At 44.2% G+C, this 18554-nt stretch overlaps 1 protein-coding gene across 2 annotated transcripts; it reads right to left on the bottom strand.

Moving 5' to 3' along the window:
- Positions 1–7436: 7436 nt before the first annotated feature.
- Positions 7437–18300, bottom strand: etv5a (ETS variant transcription factor 5a). 2 transcript variants are annotated; one of them, XM_082507651.1, is made up of 13 exons: positions 18137–18300; positions 16450–16590; positions 16182–16275; positions 16047–16094; positions 15692–15742; positions 14049–14172; positions 13654–13956; positions 13238–13548; positions 10744–10806; positions 10329–10397; positions 9944–10113; positions 9750–9857; positions 7437–9406 (listed from the first exon to the last, which is right to left on the bottom strand). In XM_082507651.1, exons 2-13 carry the CDS (start codon positions 16495–16497, stop codon positions 9176–9178), a joined length of 1620 nt encoding a protein of 539 aa, XP_082363777.1. In that variant the 5' UTR covers positions 16498–16590; positions 18137–18300; the 3' UTR covers positions 7437–9175. The 2 variants fall into 2 exon arrangements, with proteins under 2 accessions (XP_082363777.1, XP_082363778.1); XM_082507652.1 differs by having other exon boundaries at positions 9756–9857.
- Positions 18301–18554: the final 254 nt, after the last annotated feature.

The raw sequence follows: 18554 nt of genomic DNA, 5'->3' as shown, positions 1-18554 counted from the left end.
CTGGAGAAATACCAAGGGCTCAGAGAAGAGCTCGAGAGGATGTGGAGGGTGAAGGTAACGGTGGTCCCAGTGGTAATCAGAGCACTAGGTGCGGTGACTCCCAAGCTAGGCGAGTGGCTCCAGCAGATTGCAGGAACAACGTGGGGAGATCTCTGTCCAGAAGAGCGCAGTCCTGGGAACAGCTAAGATACTGCGCAGGACCCTCAAGCTCCCAGGCCTCTGGTAGAGGACACGAGCTTAAAGGACAGGGACCTGCGCAGTATCTTAGCTGTTCCTGCACTCTTCTGGAGATCTCCGATGTTGTTCCTGGGATATACATACAGAGAAAAACCCAACAATCATATGTCCCCCTATGAGCAAGCACTCTGGCGACAGTGGGAAGGAAAAACTTCCTTTTAACAGGAAGAAACCTCCAGCGGAACCAGGCTCACAGAGGGGCGGGGCCATCTGGTGTGACTTATTGGGGTGAGAGAAGGAAGACCAGACAAAAGACATGCTGTGGAAGAGAGCCAGAGATGAATAACAAGTATGATGCAATGCGGAGAGGTCTATTAACACATAGTAATGTATGAGGCTTGACCAGAAGAAATCAAAACATCTCTCTCCAACTCAAGAAAATGTGGTAGCCATAAACATGTTAGCCAGTTCACCAAGTAGCCTCTACTATGTAGTTATGCTATTGAAATACATGAAACATGTAACATGCTGTCTAGCATTGTCTTGAGGTAATATGCAACGCCTCATCATGTGGGAGCAGATGTTGCATATGTCCCACTGAAAATGCTACGTCCAGATGAGCAGAATCAACCTTTTGCGGCCTGTATATGTCGTTCAGCACCAGTGTTGGTCAAGTTACTTGAAAAAAGTAATCAGTAACTAATTACTGATTACTTCCCCCAAAAAGTAATCCCATTACTTTACTGATTACTTATTTTCAAAAGTAATTAGTTACTTAATTACTTAAAATGATTAACAACCTGAATAGGTAATAAAGCGATAGATCTTTCAGCCCAATTCTATTTTTTCTGCATAATCCATCATATAAATGTAATCAAATGAAAAAGTCTCTTTTTGAAACTAGTTTTATTAGTTTTAATCTTTTAACTTTACACATGAAGCAAACATTAAATTATATGCAACACTCTCTGACTGGAAGAAATTTGTTTAACATTTAAACCTATTTTCTGCATATACCAGTCTATAAAATAAAATAGTTTTTTGTGTTTACACTCACTCTTTCAAATAAATGCACGTAAAACACAGCAGAAAATAAATCAAATCAAAGACTCAGCGGTCCTGTTGCTCTAGTTTCACCTGTATAGCAGGAGTGGGGCAGGCGGAGGTTTGCCCTGGTGCAGGTGTGTCGGTCAGTGGAAGGATCTGGCAGTTTCACATTCCCGTGGCAGCGTACTGTCGGTGCTTGCTTGGAAGTTTAGGAGTTTTTTTCGCTGTAAAAGAAGTTTTCTTCCAATGCAGTGAGCAGCGGACGCTAATGTTTTTGTCACTTTTTACGGAATCAAACTCAAAGTAAGGTCAGTACTTCCACGCTTTAAACGCTGCACGCTCATACTCTCTCCCGCACTCCTTATTGATCTCTTTGATCTGCACAGCTGTTGCCACGAATATCGCACTCGCTTAGTCATTGTCATGAGACACTGTCGCAAAAAAAAATCACGGTTTTAGTAACGCAGTAATGCAGCGTGCTTACGGGAAAGTAACAGTAATCTAATTACCTTTTTTGCAATAGTAATCCCTTACTTTTCTCGTTACTTGAAAAAGTAATCGGATTACAGTAACGCGTTACTTGTAACGTTACTTTTAACGCGTTACTGCCCATCTCTGTTCAGCACTGATGGCAGTATTCCAGATGTGCTAATGCAGGATTCAGGATTTTGAACTGGGCGCTGATAAGAAGCCAGATGGTCCCTCTCCTCTTCAGGCCATAGGATACTCTATCCACCTTTTAGAAAAAAAACAAAAACAAATTTTGGCTCTTCAGATCACTGAACAGTTTTTCACTTTGGCTGAGTGCATTTTAGTTTTGGTTGAGAGAAAGCAGCAGTGTTTTTGGGATCAGGAAAACTCTCATTTATGGATGATACGGTGAACAGTGTTCAGAGATTTCTAGATGTTTTGATGAGCCCATGTAGCAATTTGCATAACAGAATGTGTTTAATGCAGTGCCACCTGAGTGAAAATCACAGGCATTAAATATTAATTTTTGTCCCTTGAGTAGAGCAACTTCTCTACCCAAGGGACAATATCATCTATATCATTATGTAGCTGATGACATGTTCAAAGTCTTTACAATTTTATGTTGAGGAACATTATTCTGAAATTGTTCCGGGATTTTTCTTTTTGCAGCTGGTGAACCTCTGTCCAGCTTTTCTTCTGAGAAACCATGTCTCTCTTAGATGATGTTTTTTTTTACCCAGTTATGTTACTGCCCAGTTATCTTAACCACTAACTTTTCCGGCCTTTTGTTGCCCCATCCTAAAAGTCCAACAACTAATCTCCCCAGTTCTCAATTTCAGCTGTGATCAACAACCTCAGTGCCATTCACCCATCTTAAGTGAACTTTTGTACACTTGCCACATTCTAGTCAACTAAAACCTTCCTTCAGCTACTTTCCTCAGGCAGAAGAAAACACAAAGAGGTTAATAAAAAAATGTATTATGAGTGCTGTTAGAAACTATACTCATATATACACATGATATCAGGCAGGGGAACCTCCCTGGAGCTCACTAAAAGGCCTTTCATAGCATTCAAAGGCACTCTGCTCTCTCAATCAATGAAAAGTAGCACCAGGCTGTGCGAGTGGAGGCCAGAGCTCGGCTTTTATACTCCGTGGTTTGATAAGGCTCTGACTCATCACCACGCAGAGTGCTGCTGGCCATCGAAACAAAGTCTGAGTCTAAAGCTTCACAGATACTATCGGATATATACTTGAATTTGAGAAAAGTTGCAGTTTAACCCATTAACCATATTATAAGTCAGACACTGTAGAAATACAGGCTAGCAGTTCCCTCGTGGTCCTGGCCATTGATGCAGCTTTTTGAGATTAGACTGTGAAGCCCTGTTTATTATGAAATATTATCTCTTTGATTTGTATTTTGCTTTGTTTTTCGTCTTCCTGTGTTCCCTTGGTCACATCCTCTTTTTGGTCTTAGTTCCAGTTTGGATTTGTTTTATTCCCTCAGTGTTCCCCGTCTTGCCTTCTTGTGTCAGTTTCCCTAGGATAAGTCCATTTAGATCTCTGCCTTTCTCCATTAGTTATAATTCTCACATCCTGTTTTATTTTCATAGTCATGTATCTCTTCTCTTTCCTTTCGTTTCTTGTATTTAATTTTAATTCCTCTTGTCTTTACATTGCTTGTTTTTTTCTGGAACTGTCGCATTCCTCTGCTTAGCCCTCAGGGCGTTTGTGTATATTATGGCGTGCTCTTTGTTACCTTCCCTTGTCTGTTCAGTTTTGCCTTGCTTTTTGGACTTTGTAAACAGCCTGAATGAACAGGTTCACATTTTCAAAAATTCAGTCTGCCTCCCAAGTCTACATTTGGGTCAAAAAAATCATAATACTACTACGCTTTGACTATAGTTGAACCCCACAGATTTGGAACTTCATGAATAACAGCAGTTGATCCTTTTTTCCTTTTCCTTTTCGTTTTAAAGGACGGTGACTCATCTTCAGAGGAACTTGCCGTGAGGGCTCCCACTGCGTGGTCCAGGAGAAGCCTCACCTCCCTGGTCACTGGTTCTCAGCTCCATATTTAACGGTTAAATATGCAGCAGCTAGCCACCTGCCTGAGCCAGATTCCACCATTTTTCCATCTTCAAAGAGGAAGCATGTTCTTGTTGCAACTGCCACAAACCTGAGCCAAAGTAAATTATGCTTCTTAAAGACCATGCCAGCTCCTCTCCACTCCCAGTGCTGAGAACGAGAAATGCCAGATCCATATCAGGTCTTCTACCTGGGCCAATGGAGACTGGGCACCTGCATGTTCCTCTGTCTCTACCTGGGTCGGCTGAGGTTGGGTCCATGCAAGTCCCTGCTCTAAAGAGGAAGAAGGAGGTCTATATATGTGCTTCAACACCACTGCACCCAATACTTTGGATTGCAATTGGTGATGGTTGATGCAGCTGCTGGAAACCCATTCCAGGACGATCTCTATCCACTGTTCTTGAGCTAAACTGAAGGCCACATGAAGTTTGAAGGTCTGTAGCGATTGACTCTGCACAAAGTTGGCAACCCCTGCGTACAAGCACCTCAGTATCCACTCACCCCGCTCTGTAATTTCATGTGACCTACTACTTTGCGACTGAGTTGCTGTTGTTCCCGATTGCTTCCACTTTAAAGACGATTAACAGTTGACTGTGGAATATTTAGTGGCAAGGTGCACAGGTGGCACCTTATCACAGTACCACAAGATCAATAAAGCCTGGAGTCCACCACACAAGGTAAGATCCAAGGTGTAGGCTGTGCAAAGATGCCCCTGAGACAATCCAGCACATAATGGCAGGGTCCAAAATGATAGCAGGAAGAGCATATGTGGAATATGTGGGATATATGTGGTCTGCATAGTATACAATAATAGCCATTCTGAGCATGGCCTGTAAATCTGAGTCCATCTGACAGACATGAAAAGGTCTGGAGAAGCTGTTGAGAATATTATGCTGGCTGTGATGTAGTTCAGTGTGACTGGTTTGGTAGTGATCAGTGATGATCTAGGGGGAAATCTCCGTAGAGGGATGCAAGGAACTCTACAGGCTAGCCAACAGAAGCCTGACTACCATCAGGTATCTGGATGGATTTCTCGTGGTACAAGACAATGCCTGGCCTTTTGTGGTGAGAGTATGTAGGCAGTTCCAGGAGGATGAAAGAATTGATACCACTTTCCTGAACTAAGTTCAATAGAAAACCTCTGGAAGGAGTTCTACAGGCTGCACCTCAGATAGTCCAGGAGCTCAGTGATGCCCAACTCCAGATTAAGAGTGTGCACCAATGTTGTCAGGGATGCATACAAGCACCTGCGGGCCAGAAACTACTCAATACCATTTTTAAGACTAGCCTGCCGCATAATTTTTCAGTGATTTTCGATATTTATTTTCTATAAAAAGATGTGGCATCCTTCTGTCCATCTGTCCATTTATTTACTTTTGCTTATCTGAGGCCAGGTGGGAGCAGCTAAGCAGACCACCCTCTCCCCTGCCACCTCCTTCATCTTATTTTGGGGAATACATAGACATTCCCAGGCCAGCCGAGAGATAATATCTCTCCAGCGTGTCCTTGCCTGCTCCAGAGCCCTCATCTCACCTCCCTCATCATATGTATAAGGGAGAAGCCAGTCACCTTTCGCAGAAAGCTCATTTCTGACATTTCTATCACAATCTCATTTGTTTAGTCACTACCCAAAGGGTAGGGATGTAGATTGGCCAGTAAATAGACAGCTTCACTTTTACGTTCAGGTCTCTGTTCACCACAATGGACTGGTACAGCAGTCACATCACTGTAAGTAAGTAAGTAAGTAAAATTGTATTTATATAGCACATCTCTAGATAAAAAAAAAATCACAAAATGCTTCACAAGGTATAAAACAAAAACAGACAAAAGTTAACAATGCAATTCTAAAAAGTTGTTATTTAAAAGTGATCACTGAGTCCGCAGATCTTAAGTTCTGAGGAAGAGAGTTCCACAGTCTGGCGGCCACAGTGGCAAAAGCTCTATCTCCCTTGGTTTTCAGCCTTGTATGCTGAACAACAAGTAGGCCCTGATCACAAGACCTCAGGGACCTACTAGGGACATAGGGCTGTAAAAGTTCAATGATGTAGGCTGGTGCTTGTCCTTGAAGAGCTTTAAATGTCAGAACCAGTATCTTAAAATGGACTCTGAATTCAACGGGGAGCCAATGCAGCTGTATAAGCAACGGTGTTACATGAGAGTACCTTGCTGCAGCATTTTGGACAATCTGCAGATGCTCCAGGGAGTTTTTGTTTAGACATGTAAACAGTGAATTACAGTAGTCCAATCGTGATGAAATGAATGCATGAATAACAATCTGTAGTCTGTCAATCTCTCAATCCCTTCTCCCCTCACTTGTGAACAACACCCTGAAGTGCATAAACTCCTTCACTTGGGGCCAGATCTCATCCCTGACCCAGAGTGGACCTGCCACCTTTTTCTGGCTTTTCTGGCTGTGGACACTCAGATTTGGAGGTGCTGATTCTCATTCCTCGCCGCTGTGAATGACTCCAGTGTGATTTGGATGCCACCACCTGATGAACCCTATAGAACCACATCATCTGGAAAAAGCAGAGATGGAAATCTGAGGCCACCAAAGTGGAAAATTTCTGCTACCGGGCTATGCCTAGAAAGTCTGTCTATAAAAATTATGAGCCATAGACCTTCTCAGGGACGCTGAAGAGTGTGATCCCCTGTAGCTGGAGCACACCCTCCAAACCCCCTTCTTAAAGATGGAAACTACCATCCCACACTGCCAATCTAGAGACAGTGTATTTGTAACTTTGAAAAAATGTGTAACACTGTTACGCTCACAGTAAGACGGTAAATTAATAGTAATTCTTATATACTGTAGTGCGTTTCCAAATGAACACTCAAAGTGCAACATGCTTCATTTACCCGTTCACACAAGCACTTTTTTCTATTCATAAGTGCTCTCTGCCTAACATTCACAGACATCCAGATTCTGATGGAGCAACTTGGGGTTAGTATCTTTCCCAAGGATATTTGTCATGCAGACTGGAGCAGTCAGCGACTGAACATCCAACCTTACAATTAATCAATGGCCTGCTCTTCCTCCTGACCTACAGCCGTCTAGGACCCCAGGTCCTAGGTTGAATCAATCAGCCAATGTTAATGTTAATCAGCCAATTGATTCCCTCCCACAGTCCCGAGTCATGGATGTTAGGTTAACTGGTGATTCTCAACTTAAGTGCCGAATGAGAACCTATACATTTTTATTAGCACAAACAGGACAATTGTTTAAACTAGCGATGCGGACACAGGTTAAACTGCAGATTAAATAAACTTCATGCAGACTTGTCTGAATTCTCAAGTTGTACTGTATGTTTTTTGTACACAGGTCTCAATGGACTAAATATTTAACAAATTGAATAACAGATTACCAAAAATGCTCAAAAGCCTTAACCTGACATATAGCATTGAAAAAAAATGCATGTATAGCTTTGTCTCCTTTTTTCATTGCTCAAAGCACATTTGGATTAAGCAAGTAATCATTTACCAAGAAATGCAGCAGAAAGAGTCAGGAGAGGCATGTGACTCACACATCAGCCAGGTCAAGCAGTGACTGCCAGACCACCACAGCCAGTCAGCTGACTGGCTCATTGCAAGTAGGAGTAGGAGTGGGTGGATGGAAGGAGAAGGGAAAAAAGAAGAAACACACCACAAGTGCAGGCAGTGAAGCATTAAGGACTGTTTATTGTACCCAGTACAGATTATCAGAAAGCCAGCAGTGTAAGAAACACATCGTGAGGGGGGGGAGCTGAAGCCTGTACAAGTGCAGACAAACCCTGTGCCTGAGTTGCATTACGTGATAGAACACGTGTTCACTTTGGCCTTTGCTGGTACTCTGGCCTTTATACGCATACATTTTACAGGCAAGATAATATCTCAGCCTTTCTCCAACCCAACACAAAAAAAAAAAAAAAGAGTAGTTGTAGTCTGCAGTAGTTGCATCACAAGAAAAGATTTTTTTGTTTTGTTTTTGTAAAAAAAAGGTACATTTCTATTAGAGCCAAAACTATACAGCTTATACATTAAAATCAAAACAAACGCAGCCTTATAGCAAAAATATATACTTTATATAAGTTTGTCTTTGCCCCCATTCAGAAACAGATAAACACAAAAAACTGCAGAGAATATCACAAATATCTTCTTTGTCCAATGACAGTAAAGCAATATGTTAGTGGACACAGTCTTGAACAGATTACACCATGCAAAGAGAAACAGAGGTCTCCTGCTGACAGCTTGTGATTGGCAGAGGTGTCAAATGTCCAAGTTTCACCTCTTTTCTTTCTTTTTTTTTTTTTTTGCATGCAGCATCCTGATGCTCCTGCCATACTGGTGCATCAGAGGAACTAGTACACTGCCAAGGAAACATTAAGCACCCAGACAGAAATACAAAAAACAATGAGCAATGTGACCATTTATCATACAACTTCTTAGGCTTAAAAAAAGAACAGAAAAAAAGGAGATGGGAGTTCTATGCTAAAGTTTGAGCAATACAGACCCAGCAGTGATGAACGGACATGAGGAGTGTACTGTATAGACCGTAGGCTCTTACTGTGGGGTGCAGTCTTTAAAGGGAAGCGGATACAATCTCTTACACGGGCAGAACAGTTAAAGAACATTTACACGAGAGAGCAGCCCAACCAACTGACTAGCCTGAAATACAGCAACGCCTCAGAAAGGACCTGAGAGTTCTGGGTCTCTGAAGTCTTAACAGAATCATAAAACAGCTGGCACAAAAACAAAAACAAACAAGGTTGTCCTATCTACAGAAATGTTTTCAACATATGCTGTGTGTTTTGTCAATCAGTTTTAATGCATTTAAAGCCCTTTCACGGATCTCATGGTTCAAATGTGGTGACATGAATAACTTGGGGACCATAAAGGCAACTATTAAGAAGTTTAGAATATCTCATTAGATTCGTCATGTTTATACTGATTGTTTTAAGAAGAGCAGATTGTCACAAAATCAAAAGTGTAACAATTTTTTTTCTCCAATCTCTTACAAAAGGAGGGGTGGGAGATCTATCAGTCCACCTAAAGTTGGCTGCCTGTGGCCACAATTCATTTGGTCTCCACAGCAACAGCAGCCTATCTTGCTGAGTAACCTAGTCCAGTTCACCATCACTGGTTTTACAACCCTCTCTTCTCTTGTTCTCTGATGGTGCAAGTAGGGGAGCCTCGCAGGCCCCCTCCCGCCCTCTCCCTTCATTCTCAGCTGAGGAGCCAACAGAGTTCTATTTTCCAGCGAGCAGGAGAGGGAACCAAGAAGGAGCAGAGTGCCAGGATGTTGATCCAAGTAGCTCTGCAGCTCCAGCTCTGGATTCTAAAGACTGGGCGCCGACAGACTTATTGGGAGTGTTTGCATGTACATGTGTGTTTGTGAGTTGGGGAACCCCCACTGCTCATTTAGTAGCCGTAACCATCTGGAAAGGGCAGGCCTGCCACACACTGCTCCCCGCCGTCCAGCAGGTAGGGAGCAGTTTCGTCATAGTGAGTGAGGGGCACGGTGTCATCGTCGAGCCCCGGCAGGCTGTCTGGGTCAGCCTTAAGACTGGGCCTCTGTTTGTCGGGGAAGGCCATGGAAAACAGAGCCTCGGGGTCACACACAAACTTGTACACGTACCGCTCACCAGCCACCTGAGCAACGAGACAAAACACACTGAGATCAAATAAAGAGCTTTAGATCTACAAACGTGTCATTTTATTTGTACAAAACCTCTGCGCTACTGAGTAACCTGATTTAAAAAACTAATTCAGCATTATTCTGTGTTTTTCAAATTAAAATATAAATGATTTCTGTTCATTTTAATGCACTAATTCAAACTGAGTCAGACAACATCAAACAAACACACACGAGAGCCTATTTACCAGTGGTTAAGATCAGAGGATGGCTCATGGTTGTATTTAAATATCAACGTCACTATATTAGCCTCATTTAGCACGCAGCTGCTGAGGGAAGAAAAAAAAAAACTGAACGTGCCTTTACCTTCTGCATGATGCCCTTCTCATAGTAATAACGCAGTGAGCGGCTCAGCTTGTCGTAGTTCATGGCAGGTCTGTTCTTTTGGATGCCCCAGCGACGAGCCACCTACAGACGACAAGAGACAAATAAAGACTGTAGATTACAAACGTCACAAAGGATGTTAGTAATGCTGCACAAAGGCGAGGACTGACCTCCTCGGGCTCAATGAGCTTGAATTCCATCCCACGACCAGTCCAGGCTATGAAGTGGCCGTTGGCTGGGTCGTCCAGTAAGGTGACCAGGAACTGCCAGAGCTGCAGGGAGCCGCGGCGCTGATAAGGAGGCCCATCACGATAGACTGAAGGCTCCTGTTTTACTTTACCTGTGAGCAGGAGAGGATGGAATTGAAAGAGGCCGAAGGGGAACCAAGCAGGAGGGAAAAAAAGAGAAAGGCTCAATCAGTAATGTTCTCCAGCACAGCCACAGTGTGGTGAGACATTCCTGCCAGATGGTGAAGCGCGCTTGTTTATTAGGCAGCGTGTAGAAAATTCCCACTGCTTTAAGGGCGTATAATACTGCTTTTGTTTTTCTCCTTACCTTCTAATCTTTCAGGAACCACGCATGTATCATCAAAGTACAGCTGAGCATCTCTGTCAAAGGAGAAGCCTGGAACAGAAGAGAAAAGAAGAAATCCAGCAGATGAGAGTGAGTATATTTTTGATCTGATATGAAGGCCAGTGACCATGGTCAGTCCAGACATCCAAGCTTAATGCAAAGCAACAGAACTGAGCTGCTTGTATGGATGTAGCGCACTAAGGCCTTGGTGATATTAGAAATGTACTGTGCATGTGCATCTGGATTGACTGATAGATTCACTTCCCCATGAATGCTGCTGACCGCTCTTTCCACCTCATGCTGCGCTTTCAGTGGCTCAGTAAGTCGTGAGGGTGAGGGTCACAGGAGAAACTTCACATGTGAAACGATTCAAAAGCAGAGAAGAAGCTGAACTTACTGTCATGGTTATTTTGGTAGAAGCTTCCAGCTCTCCCGAACGATGACTGACAGTTAGGCACTTCTGTAGACAAAGAAAATACAAGACTAAATTTAGACCAGAAGCACCCTCGTTCTCACATCAAACATCAAAATCCACCTAACAACTGATGGATATATTCAGGCCACTGTGCACAAAGACACACGGCTTTGATGCTGTACTTCAGCAGAGTTGTGGTTACATTAATTTTGTCCAGGCTAAATTAATGTATTACTGTATTTTCGCTCCACTTCACACATGGCCTATGTTCATCTAGAGGTCCAACAGCTGTGCAGAAAAATGCATAGTCTGCTTACACATTTGAGTGGGCTAAAGCCCAGATCAGAGCACACTGCACCGCACTCAACATCCCCTGCATGTCCTCCAAGCCTTTAAATAGGATTAGCACCATGGTGGCTGTATTAAATCTCAATGACAATCAAGTTACGCCAGTTCCTCCCCCTGAGGGGTCAAAGCCTGCCTTCCGTTTTCAGCATCTCTGCAGAGTGTACTAACCATCCACACCACAACCTCCATTGCTCTGTCTCCTGTCTGCTGATAAGAAAACCAGACATCAATCTTAAACAAGTGTTTCTTAAAGGAGCTCTGCAGCTGCTGTTATTAATAACATACATAATCTTTAAGTAAACTGAAGGTGTGCTTGCAACGTGTGCAAGCTAGCATCAGTCAAAAGTGATGCATGACACCGTCCACCCGTGAGACTCGGGCACATGCAAGTATTAATATAAGTGACCTGGACACGAACCAGCCCCTACCAGATACCTGTACCTGTCGTAGTCAACTAGCATTTCTACTCAAATGCGATTTTCCTGTTCATAACATTAACTCATTCACTGCCAGCCATTGGCAGTGAATGAGTTAAACCCATTGACTCATTCACTGCAATTGACGGCTATAGACGTCAATGGCAGTGAATGAGTTAACAAGCAATGTGACTATAGCCAGCTAGTTGCATAAATCTTGGGATTTATGCAATGGCTAGTACCATTATTATCAGTTGGCTGATAATAATCTGGACATGACCAGCTAAGGTTCCAGATGACTTCAAGAGTTTGGATTAATTAACGGAATTTATCCACTCAAGACAGTAGTTTGCTGTGTGAGAGTCCCAAATGTGGCATATTAAAAGTTACTTATCCCATTGTAGAAAGCCACTAATTTCTACTTGCAAACAGGCAAGCCAGAGTTGGCTAACATTTCTCAGAAGAAAATAGCACTAAGCTCAATTTTGATCCCAAAAACAAAATAACTCCATGCACTGAATGTCCTTTTGCCTTTCTGACCACTGCTTTCCCTCGACATTCATGTGATCAAATTCTTGTTTGGCCTGATGAGCTTCAATACATAAAACTAGCTTTCTCCTGGATAAACATTATGTGCCAAAGGAGACAAACTGCTCAATACCAATGTACCAGCTAGCTAGCTTAGCTCAAAAGCCAGCAAAATACTATCTGACACTATATTCACTTACATATTTATGTATGTTGTTTAGTGGAGGAACACAGCTCATCTGAGGAAAATCTATCCTTGACATAGAAGCGACTCTAAAGCATGTTGAAGGCAATTGAAAGAGTTGGTCTCCTCTCTCGAAAAGACTGGAGTCTTTCTATGGTTTGCAAACGCTCAGAAGAGAATAAATTATATGTAGATATGCCCAACATGAACATGTCCCCTCCATCTAGAGATATGAGGGGACTGTGACGTAGGTATTTAAAGGCTATAAGAACCTAAGAGGATTTGTCATTACATCACAGTCCAGCCAGCCAGTGATGTGCCCGCACACAGAAAAGGAATACAAAGTGAGTGACGGGGTAAAGATAAAAAAAATAAATAAAGAGTTGCCGAATTTCAGGAAACAGGGATGTTAATGCAACAGAGCAGGGATAACAGCTGGCTGTGTGGGCGTGGGGTCGCTCTGGTTTGTTTGAATTAAACCATGTGAGCAAGCAGCCTCTGTGCCCTCACTCATAGCGATACTTTTTTAAAGAGGAGCAGCATCATTTGGCCTCAAGCTGACAATTTCAAAGCCCTTAGAGCCAACTTTGCTGTCCGGTTTGGGCACTGGCCCAGATCCTTTCCAGGTAGGCTCAGTGAAGACAAGGTTCTCTGCACCTGGCTGAGTGACCCACTTATTTCTCTCCCTCCCTTGGAAGCTAATGTTGAGCTAGAAGAGCCACTTTTACTGGCACGACTCTGGCTTTGAGGATAATTGTGTGTTTAAAATGAGCAGCCGTGTCCAGACCTCTGCTGCATACTAAAACTAACAAGCATGTGCTGATGCCCAGAACAAACATGGCCAGGCACATTCCTCGCTCTCAGTTGGCCCTACTTGCAGTCCTGAACAACTGCTTTCACACAGCTTGCAAATGATGCGCAGAGAAAGGTACCCAGAGAACTCGACAAGGAAAGGTGATGAGCGCTTCACATATTTTATAAGTGCTGCCCTTTGACTCACCGGAATCGAAGCAGAAGTCTCTAGGCTCCTGTTTGATAGCCATGGGGTGGAAAGCTGCCTGACGTGGAGGGCCCGGGGGTCCCATGGCGGGGACACCCTGCTCTGTGTATCGTGGGTCAACGAGCTCCTGCTTGAAACCCTGGGGAGGCACAGCCACCAATGGCTCTGACATCTGCCTGTGGTATGGCGGCCGGCCATCGCGTGGCAGGCTGTTGGAGCTGCTGCTGGGGGGCTGAGGCAAGAACTGGGGGCGCCCTTGACTCTCAGATGGGGGGAAAAGTAAACATGGTTCTGACATCTGCCTCTGGAATCTACACACGGAAGAAGAAGTAGAGAGACGATGTAATAAGTAAAGCAAAAAATAAATAAATCAAAATCACAGAATGCAACAGCAAAGTTCATCTGTGGAGGCTCACCTGTGCTCAGGTGTGAAGCTGTTGGCATCCTGGCTGACAGGGGCACAGGGCACGGCAAAGGGTGGGCTGTGGTTGTTGACTGGAAGGCCCTGCGCGTTGGGAGGGGCTGTGCTCGCTGTTATAGACTGCTGGATGTGCACTGGACGAGCGCCTGGGGTTGGGTTAGCTACATGGGAGTGCAGAGGGGGGGTCTGTTCACTCAGTGGGTGGGTTACTGCTGTGCTGGTGGGGCCACAAGGAGAGACTGGTGTGGAGGGGGGAGTTAGTGGCTTGAACCCGGGAGTGGGCTTCCTGTCGCAGGCACTGGGGATCAAGAGAAGGGACGGAGGTCAACATAAAACTGGCTAGAAATCCTTCATTTAGAGAGGGATGTGGAACGTAATGACACAACATACCTGTAGCTATAAAGGCACTTCTCTCCGTAGGGCATGGGACTCCTGTCCTGGTGACAAGGAGAAAGCTCTTTGGAAGGAGTCAGCTCTCGTTTGATCTTGGCTGGTGGCGGGCCATGAAACATCACTAGACAGGAGGAGACACAGAGACAAGGAACACGACTGAGTGCATTAGATAAACTCCAGATATGACCTAATTGAAGCCATAAGCATAAGTGCAGCAGTTCTCTTAACCAGATTTGGAAGTGAGGGATAAATGGATGCATGGACAATGTCTGTATTCCCCCGACTGACAGAGCCACTTAGCAGCTATTTATCATCTGCCCTAATGACGTTTGACTGAAAACAACCATCTATCCACCATCACTAGGTAGCATGATACTAACTGCGCTGTACACACAAAAGCTATCAAACCTCTCGTCTGATTCCCATTACAGCTGTCAATACCCATACTGATGAATCAGTGGAGCTGTAATGTAATGGCTGTGAATGATTTTCATTCTCCTGTGCTGTAACCATTAGACACTAGCTGCAGCTTTCTGCCGATCGGCCGCCGTTTCCGGGGCGCCACATAATAGCCAGGCAGAAACTAGATCCCCAGGCACAGGGGAGCACAAGCCAAATAAATCACTCGGCGTGCTGATGGACCTGTGTGGAGATAACAATGGGCACGTGAGCTCCCCCGAGTGCACTCTGAAACTTGAGCAAGCGAAGGAGCGGCTCACCGTGTGATGTCCTGCCGACTTTGGAAAGGCTGGTTTCGCTGAACTTGTGCGAGAGAACAAGCTGCAGCCTGGCAACAACAACAAGTGCCCCTCTCTCTCTCTCACACACACACACGGCATACTGACAGCACAAGGTCAAAGACTACGTCACAGCGGCATTTTACAGCGCTTACAACACTGGATGGAGCCTTCTATGAAAACTCATCAATGCATCGACCTCCATTTTCTCCACCTCTGCAGGCTGGTGGACCACAGAGGCCAAAACTGAGAAAGGCAGCCCTGACAATGAGACATTAACCACACCCTGTCTACACCTCCCACACGCTGGACCAAAACATAAACTCAGAGATAGGAGAACTGGAGGGGGTACTCCACTTGGACATATATACACTGCCTCAGTCCTCTGCAGCTTTAAAATGACCTATGAAGACAGTTTGAAAGACATGATTTGTGGAGAGCAGGACTGTAACAGGCAGCTCTATCCACTGGAATCTAGCCCACTTCAGCAGCAGGGCCTGAGTGCGGGAAAGTGTGAAATCAGATTAGGAGCTTGGCTCATGTGATGCCCCATGCCAATCGGCTGATTAAACTCAAAATGGAGGAGCGGGAGAGAGGGAGGGAGGAGAGAGCAGCTTTTCCCCAGAGCTGTGTTTTTGAAGACAAAGAGCGATGTTAGTGAAGACGTTCTGACAAAAGACAGAGACATGAACCAGCAAGAGGGGAAAAAAGACAGTAGGAGGAATAAGACAGATCTTTAAGACGCAAACATTGCAGTTTCAGTTGGGTTTTTAAGCCTGAAGTGCCACCGCTGCAGGACTCTGTGCACAGGTTTGCCCAGGCTCACTAGTTAGAGCCAGGACGAATACAAGACTGTCGACAACAGTAGGACTCAGAGATAAACAACAAATATCAGGTACTCACAGTTATCTGACTGGAAATCTGGGACAAACTGTTCGTCATCAGGCACCTGGGCTGTAAAAGCACAGGAAAAATGTAGCATGTTTTAGAAGAATACACATCACACAGTAAGTGTCCTACTCTCCAACAAACATGAAAAAAAAGCCCCATGAAAAAAGGGTCTGAGTCAGCAGTTTGCACAAGTCGTACTTTGCTCTGAAGGTTAACTCGGAAACAGTTAATCTTTGATGTTATAACTTTACCAATTTCATCCTGTTAACTATTTGGAAACAAAGTGGCACATAACACATGACTCTACTGATGTAACTTCTACCAGAAGAATTGAGGGTTTCTGAGCAAAAACAAATGGAGAACAAACCTTCTGCGATCCAGATCTCCTGGAGCTGACTGAGGTCTTGGAAGAGTTCTTAAAAAAAAGAAAAAGAAAAAAGATATTAATCATAAAGTACAGTAGCTTCTATCTCGAAATGCTGATCGACACCAATGCTGTTACCTTCCGTGTCCTGGGCGAGTTCCGTGTCAATAAATTTCCTTTTCCTATCGTTTAGAGGCCTGCTGTGAGCTGCTTCCTCCAAATGGGATTTGTGCTGTTGGAGAGGACAGAGACAAAGAAATGCGAAATGTCACGCAGCACCAGAAGATAGGCGATGGACAATGCAGATGATCTACTATCAGGGCAGGTGCGTGTGGCGGGGGTGGGGTCCAATCATGATGTCGAGATAATGTTTGAAAGTGTGATGAGGCTGTGTGTGTCCACTTACACTGGGTGGGACCATAAATGGGACTTGCTGGTCATAGAATCCGTCCATGTTATCTGCGTCGATTAGGTGGGGGCTCACAAAATTAAGGGGAGGGGGAGGTATTCGCTTTAAAGCGACAGCGTCGAGCGACTTTCTGGGTCACTGGAAAACAAACAGCATGTGTCACAAACCTGCTCGGATAGCCCCGTTCTCAGAAGCACTGACTGTTACGGTCAAATTTTACAATCTGGTACACCTTGTTGTCATTTCTGAGCTCTGACTTCATCTCACAGGAATGTATACGTGTACTTGCACTATATTCTTGTGCCCTTTATCTGAACTACAAAACAGCTCTTTGAACCACAGAGGCCCAATGTAAACACAATCATTAAAGAACACATGTAACATGGTTATATAAGCCACACTCATTGACCATCTGTGGGCACTACTTTCCACTATAATCAGCTTGGAGATCTTGAGTAAAAGACTTGGAGAGATGTCTGTGGCATGCTTTAAATCTCAAAGCTTCCTGAATGAGATAGGAAAATGGGCCAGTCACAGAGCTGATTAGTGTCTTACAGAAGCTTGGAGCTATTGTTGGGTGACAATGGTGGTGTTCCAATTGGCAGAAGCAGAGCTCCTCGCTCCCCTGCGTCCAGTATCATCCCGTTAGTGACACTAGTTCCCTTTAAACAATAACACTGGGCAGGAGCGCTGCCCTCTGTTCTCCCTCGGCACACAGACATGACTCACTCCTCTTATCTCCCGTTAATGGATGACGAATAAAAGGATAGCTGCTGGGCAATAATTACAGGCGCCCAGCACAAATAGTACCTTTAACATTAGAACTCACTGTACAGCATGTCACGTGGGACTTTTGTTCAACTTTAAGCTAAGTTGGCGCATTTGTTTTCTCCATTTTGCCTCCGCATTCACACTGATTTGTTAGACGAAGTGAGAATTTAGTTGTACGCACGAAGCAGGCGTTTCAAATATTTTTATTCAGACAGTATACTTGAATATTTCTTTGTCTTTATAGTAAGCGCGCTGTGTCGAAATTAATACATACAGCGTTTATTACCATCGTTAAGTACAGCGGCATACCGCAGTCGGTTTTGGCACAAGGCTGGTGCTCAGAAACGTGAAATACGATGTGCGACATAAACATGCCAAAACCAGACAAATTTAAGCAGCTTTAGCAGAACTGAAAAAAAAAACTAAAACTCTCATTCGGCGCATTCCAGACCTTTCCCTAAAAGAAGAAAACATATTTTGGAAAACTTTTTGCACTTCAGCCTTGACCGGGGACTGGGGGGCTACGCGCACCCGACACCCCCCTGCTGCCGCCTCCTACCCGCCCTTCCCCCACCCACCAAGCCCTCCCTTGTTTTTCTCAATGGTGTGAAACTCGATCCGTGTGGAAAAAAAGCGGCCAGTCCATTCATAAAAATCACAAACAGTCGCCTGAGCGTGCTGATAAGCCAAAGCTAACATCCACGCAGATAAACCAGGGGTCAAATCCAACACATGCTGGGTTAAAACAACACGCACAGCGACTCTATTTCACTCGGATATAAGTAGATATAAAATGGTTAAGATGGCGTTGCGCTCGTTCGTAGTCTAAAAAGAGCATTAGAAAAACATGTACCCATACGAGGGATTCGCAAAAGCAAGTTTTTTTTTTGCCAAAATAAAAATTGTAGCCTACCTTGTTTGTCTATATATATATATACGTCCCCTTTTTCGAAACAGTAAGATAAAATATCCAGAAATAAGAAACAGCGTGTCGAGAATCCTGTATTCGCCTGCGTACAGACAGACTGATGTGTCCCCTTCGACTCGCAAAACTTGACTGAGCTTTTTTTCTTTAATGGCCCGGTCGATTCTCCCCTAGGCTCGAGCAGCACGCAAGAGACGCACTCTGATTGGTGGAATTAATCTGTCCGTTAAGTAAAGAGCCAATGGTTTCTCCGGAGCCATGACTTATACATGAAGCTCGGCTTGGCCAATCACAGCGCAGTGATGGCCTATTTTTATGAATGGCTGGATTTCATTCACATTTTTTCAACCATCAATGCCAAGAGGTGTTTGTTAAAGGGCCAGCTGCAGTGGAAATATACAAAAAA

Source organism: Aulonocara stuartgranti (genome assembly GCF_965226115.1).
Source record: "Aulonocara stuartgranti genome assembly, chromosome: 16".
NCBI classification, from domain to species: domain Eukaryota; kingdom Metazoa; phylum Chordata; class Actinopteri; order Cichliformes; family Cichlidae; genus Aulonocara; species Aulonocara stuartgranti.
This window is presented reverse-complemented; position numbering and strand designations above follow the sequence as displayed.

What these genes read in the sequence shown, in the direction of transcription:
- etv5a (XM_082507651.1), bottom strand. Translation starts at nt 16,497, where the DNA reads ATGGACGGATTCTATGACCAGCAAGTCCCATTTATGGTCCCACCCAGT. An exon ending in AGACTTCTGCTTCGATTCCG is followed by an intron (nt 10,807 to 13,237) that starts GTGAGTCAAAGG and finishes CTTTGTCTACAG; the next exon opens with AAGTGCCTAACTGTCAGTCA. An exon ending in AGCTCATTGAGCCCGAGGAG is followed by an intron (nt 9,858 to 9,943) that starts GTCAGTCCTCGC and finishes TGTCGTCTGTAG; the next exon opens with GTGGCTCGTCGCTGGGGCAT.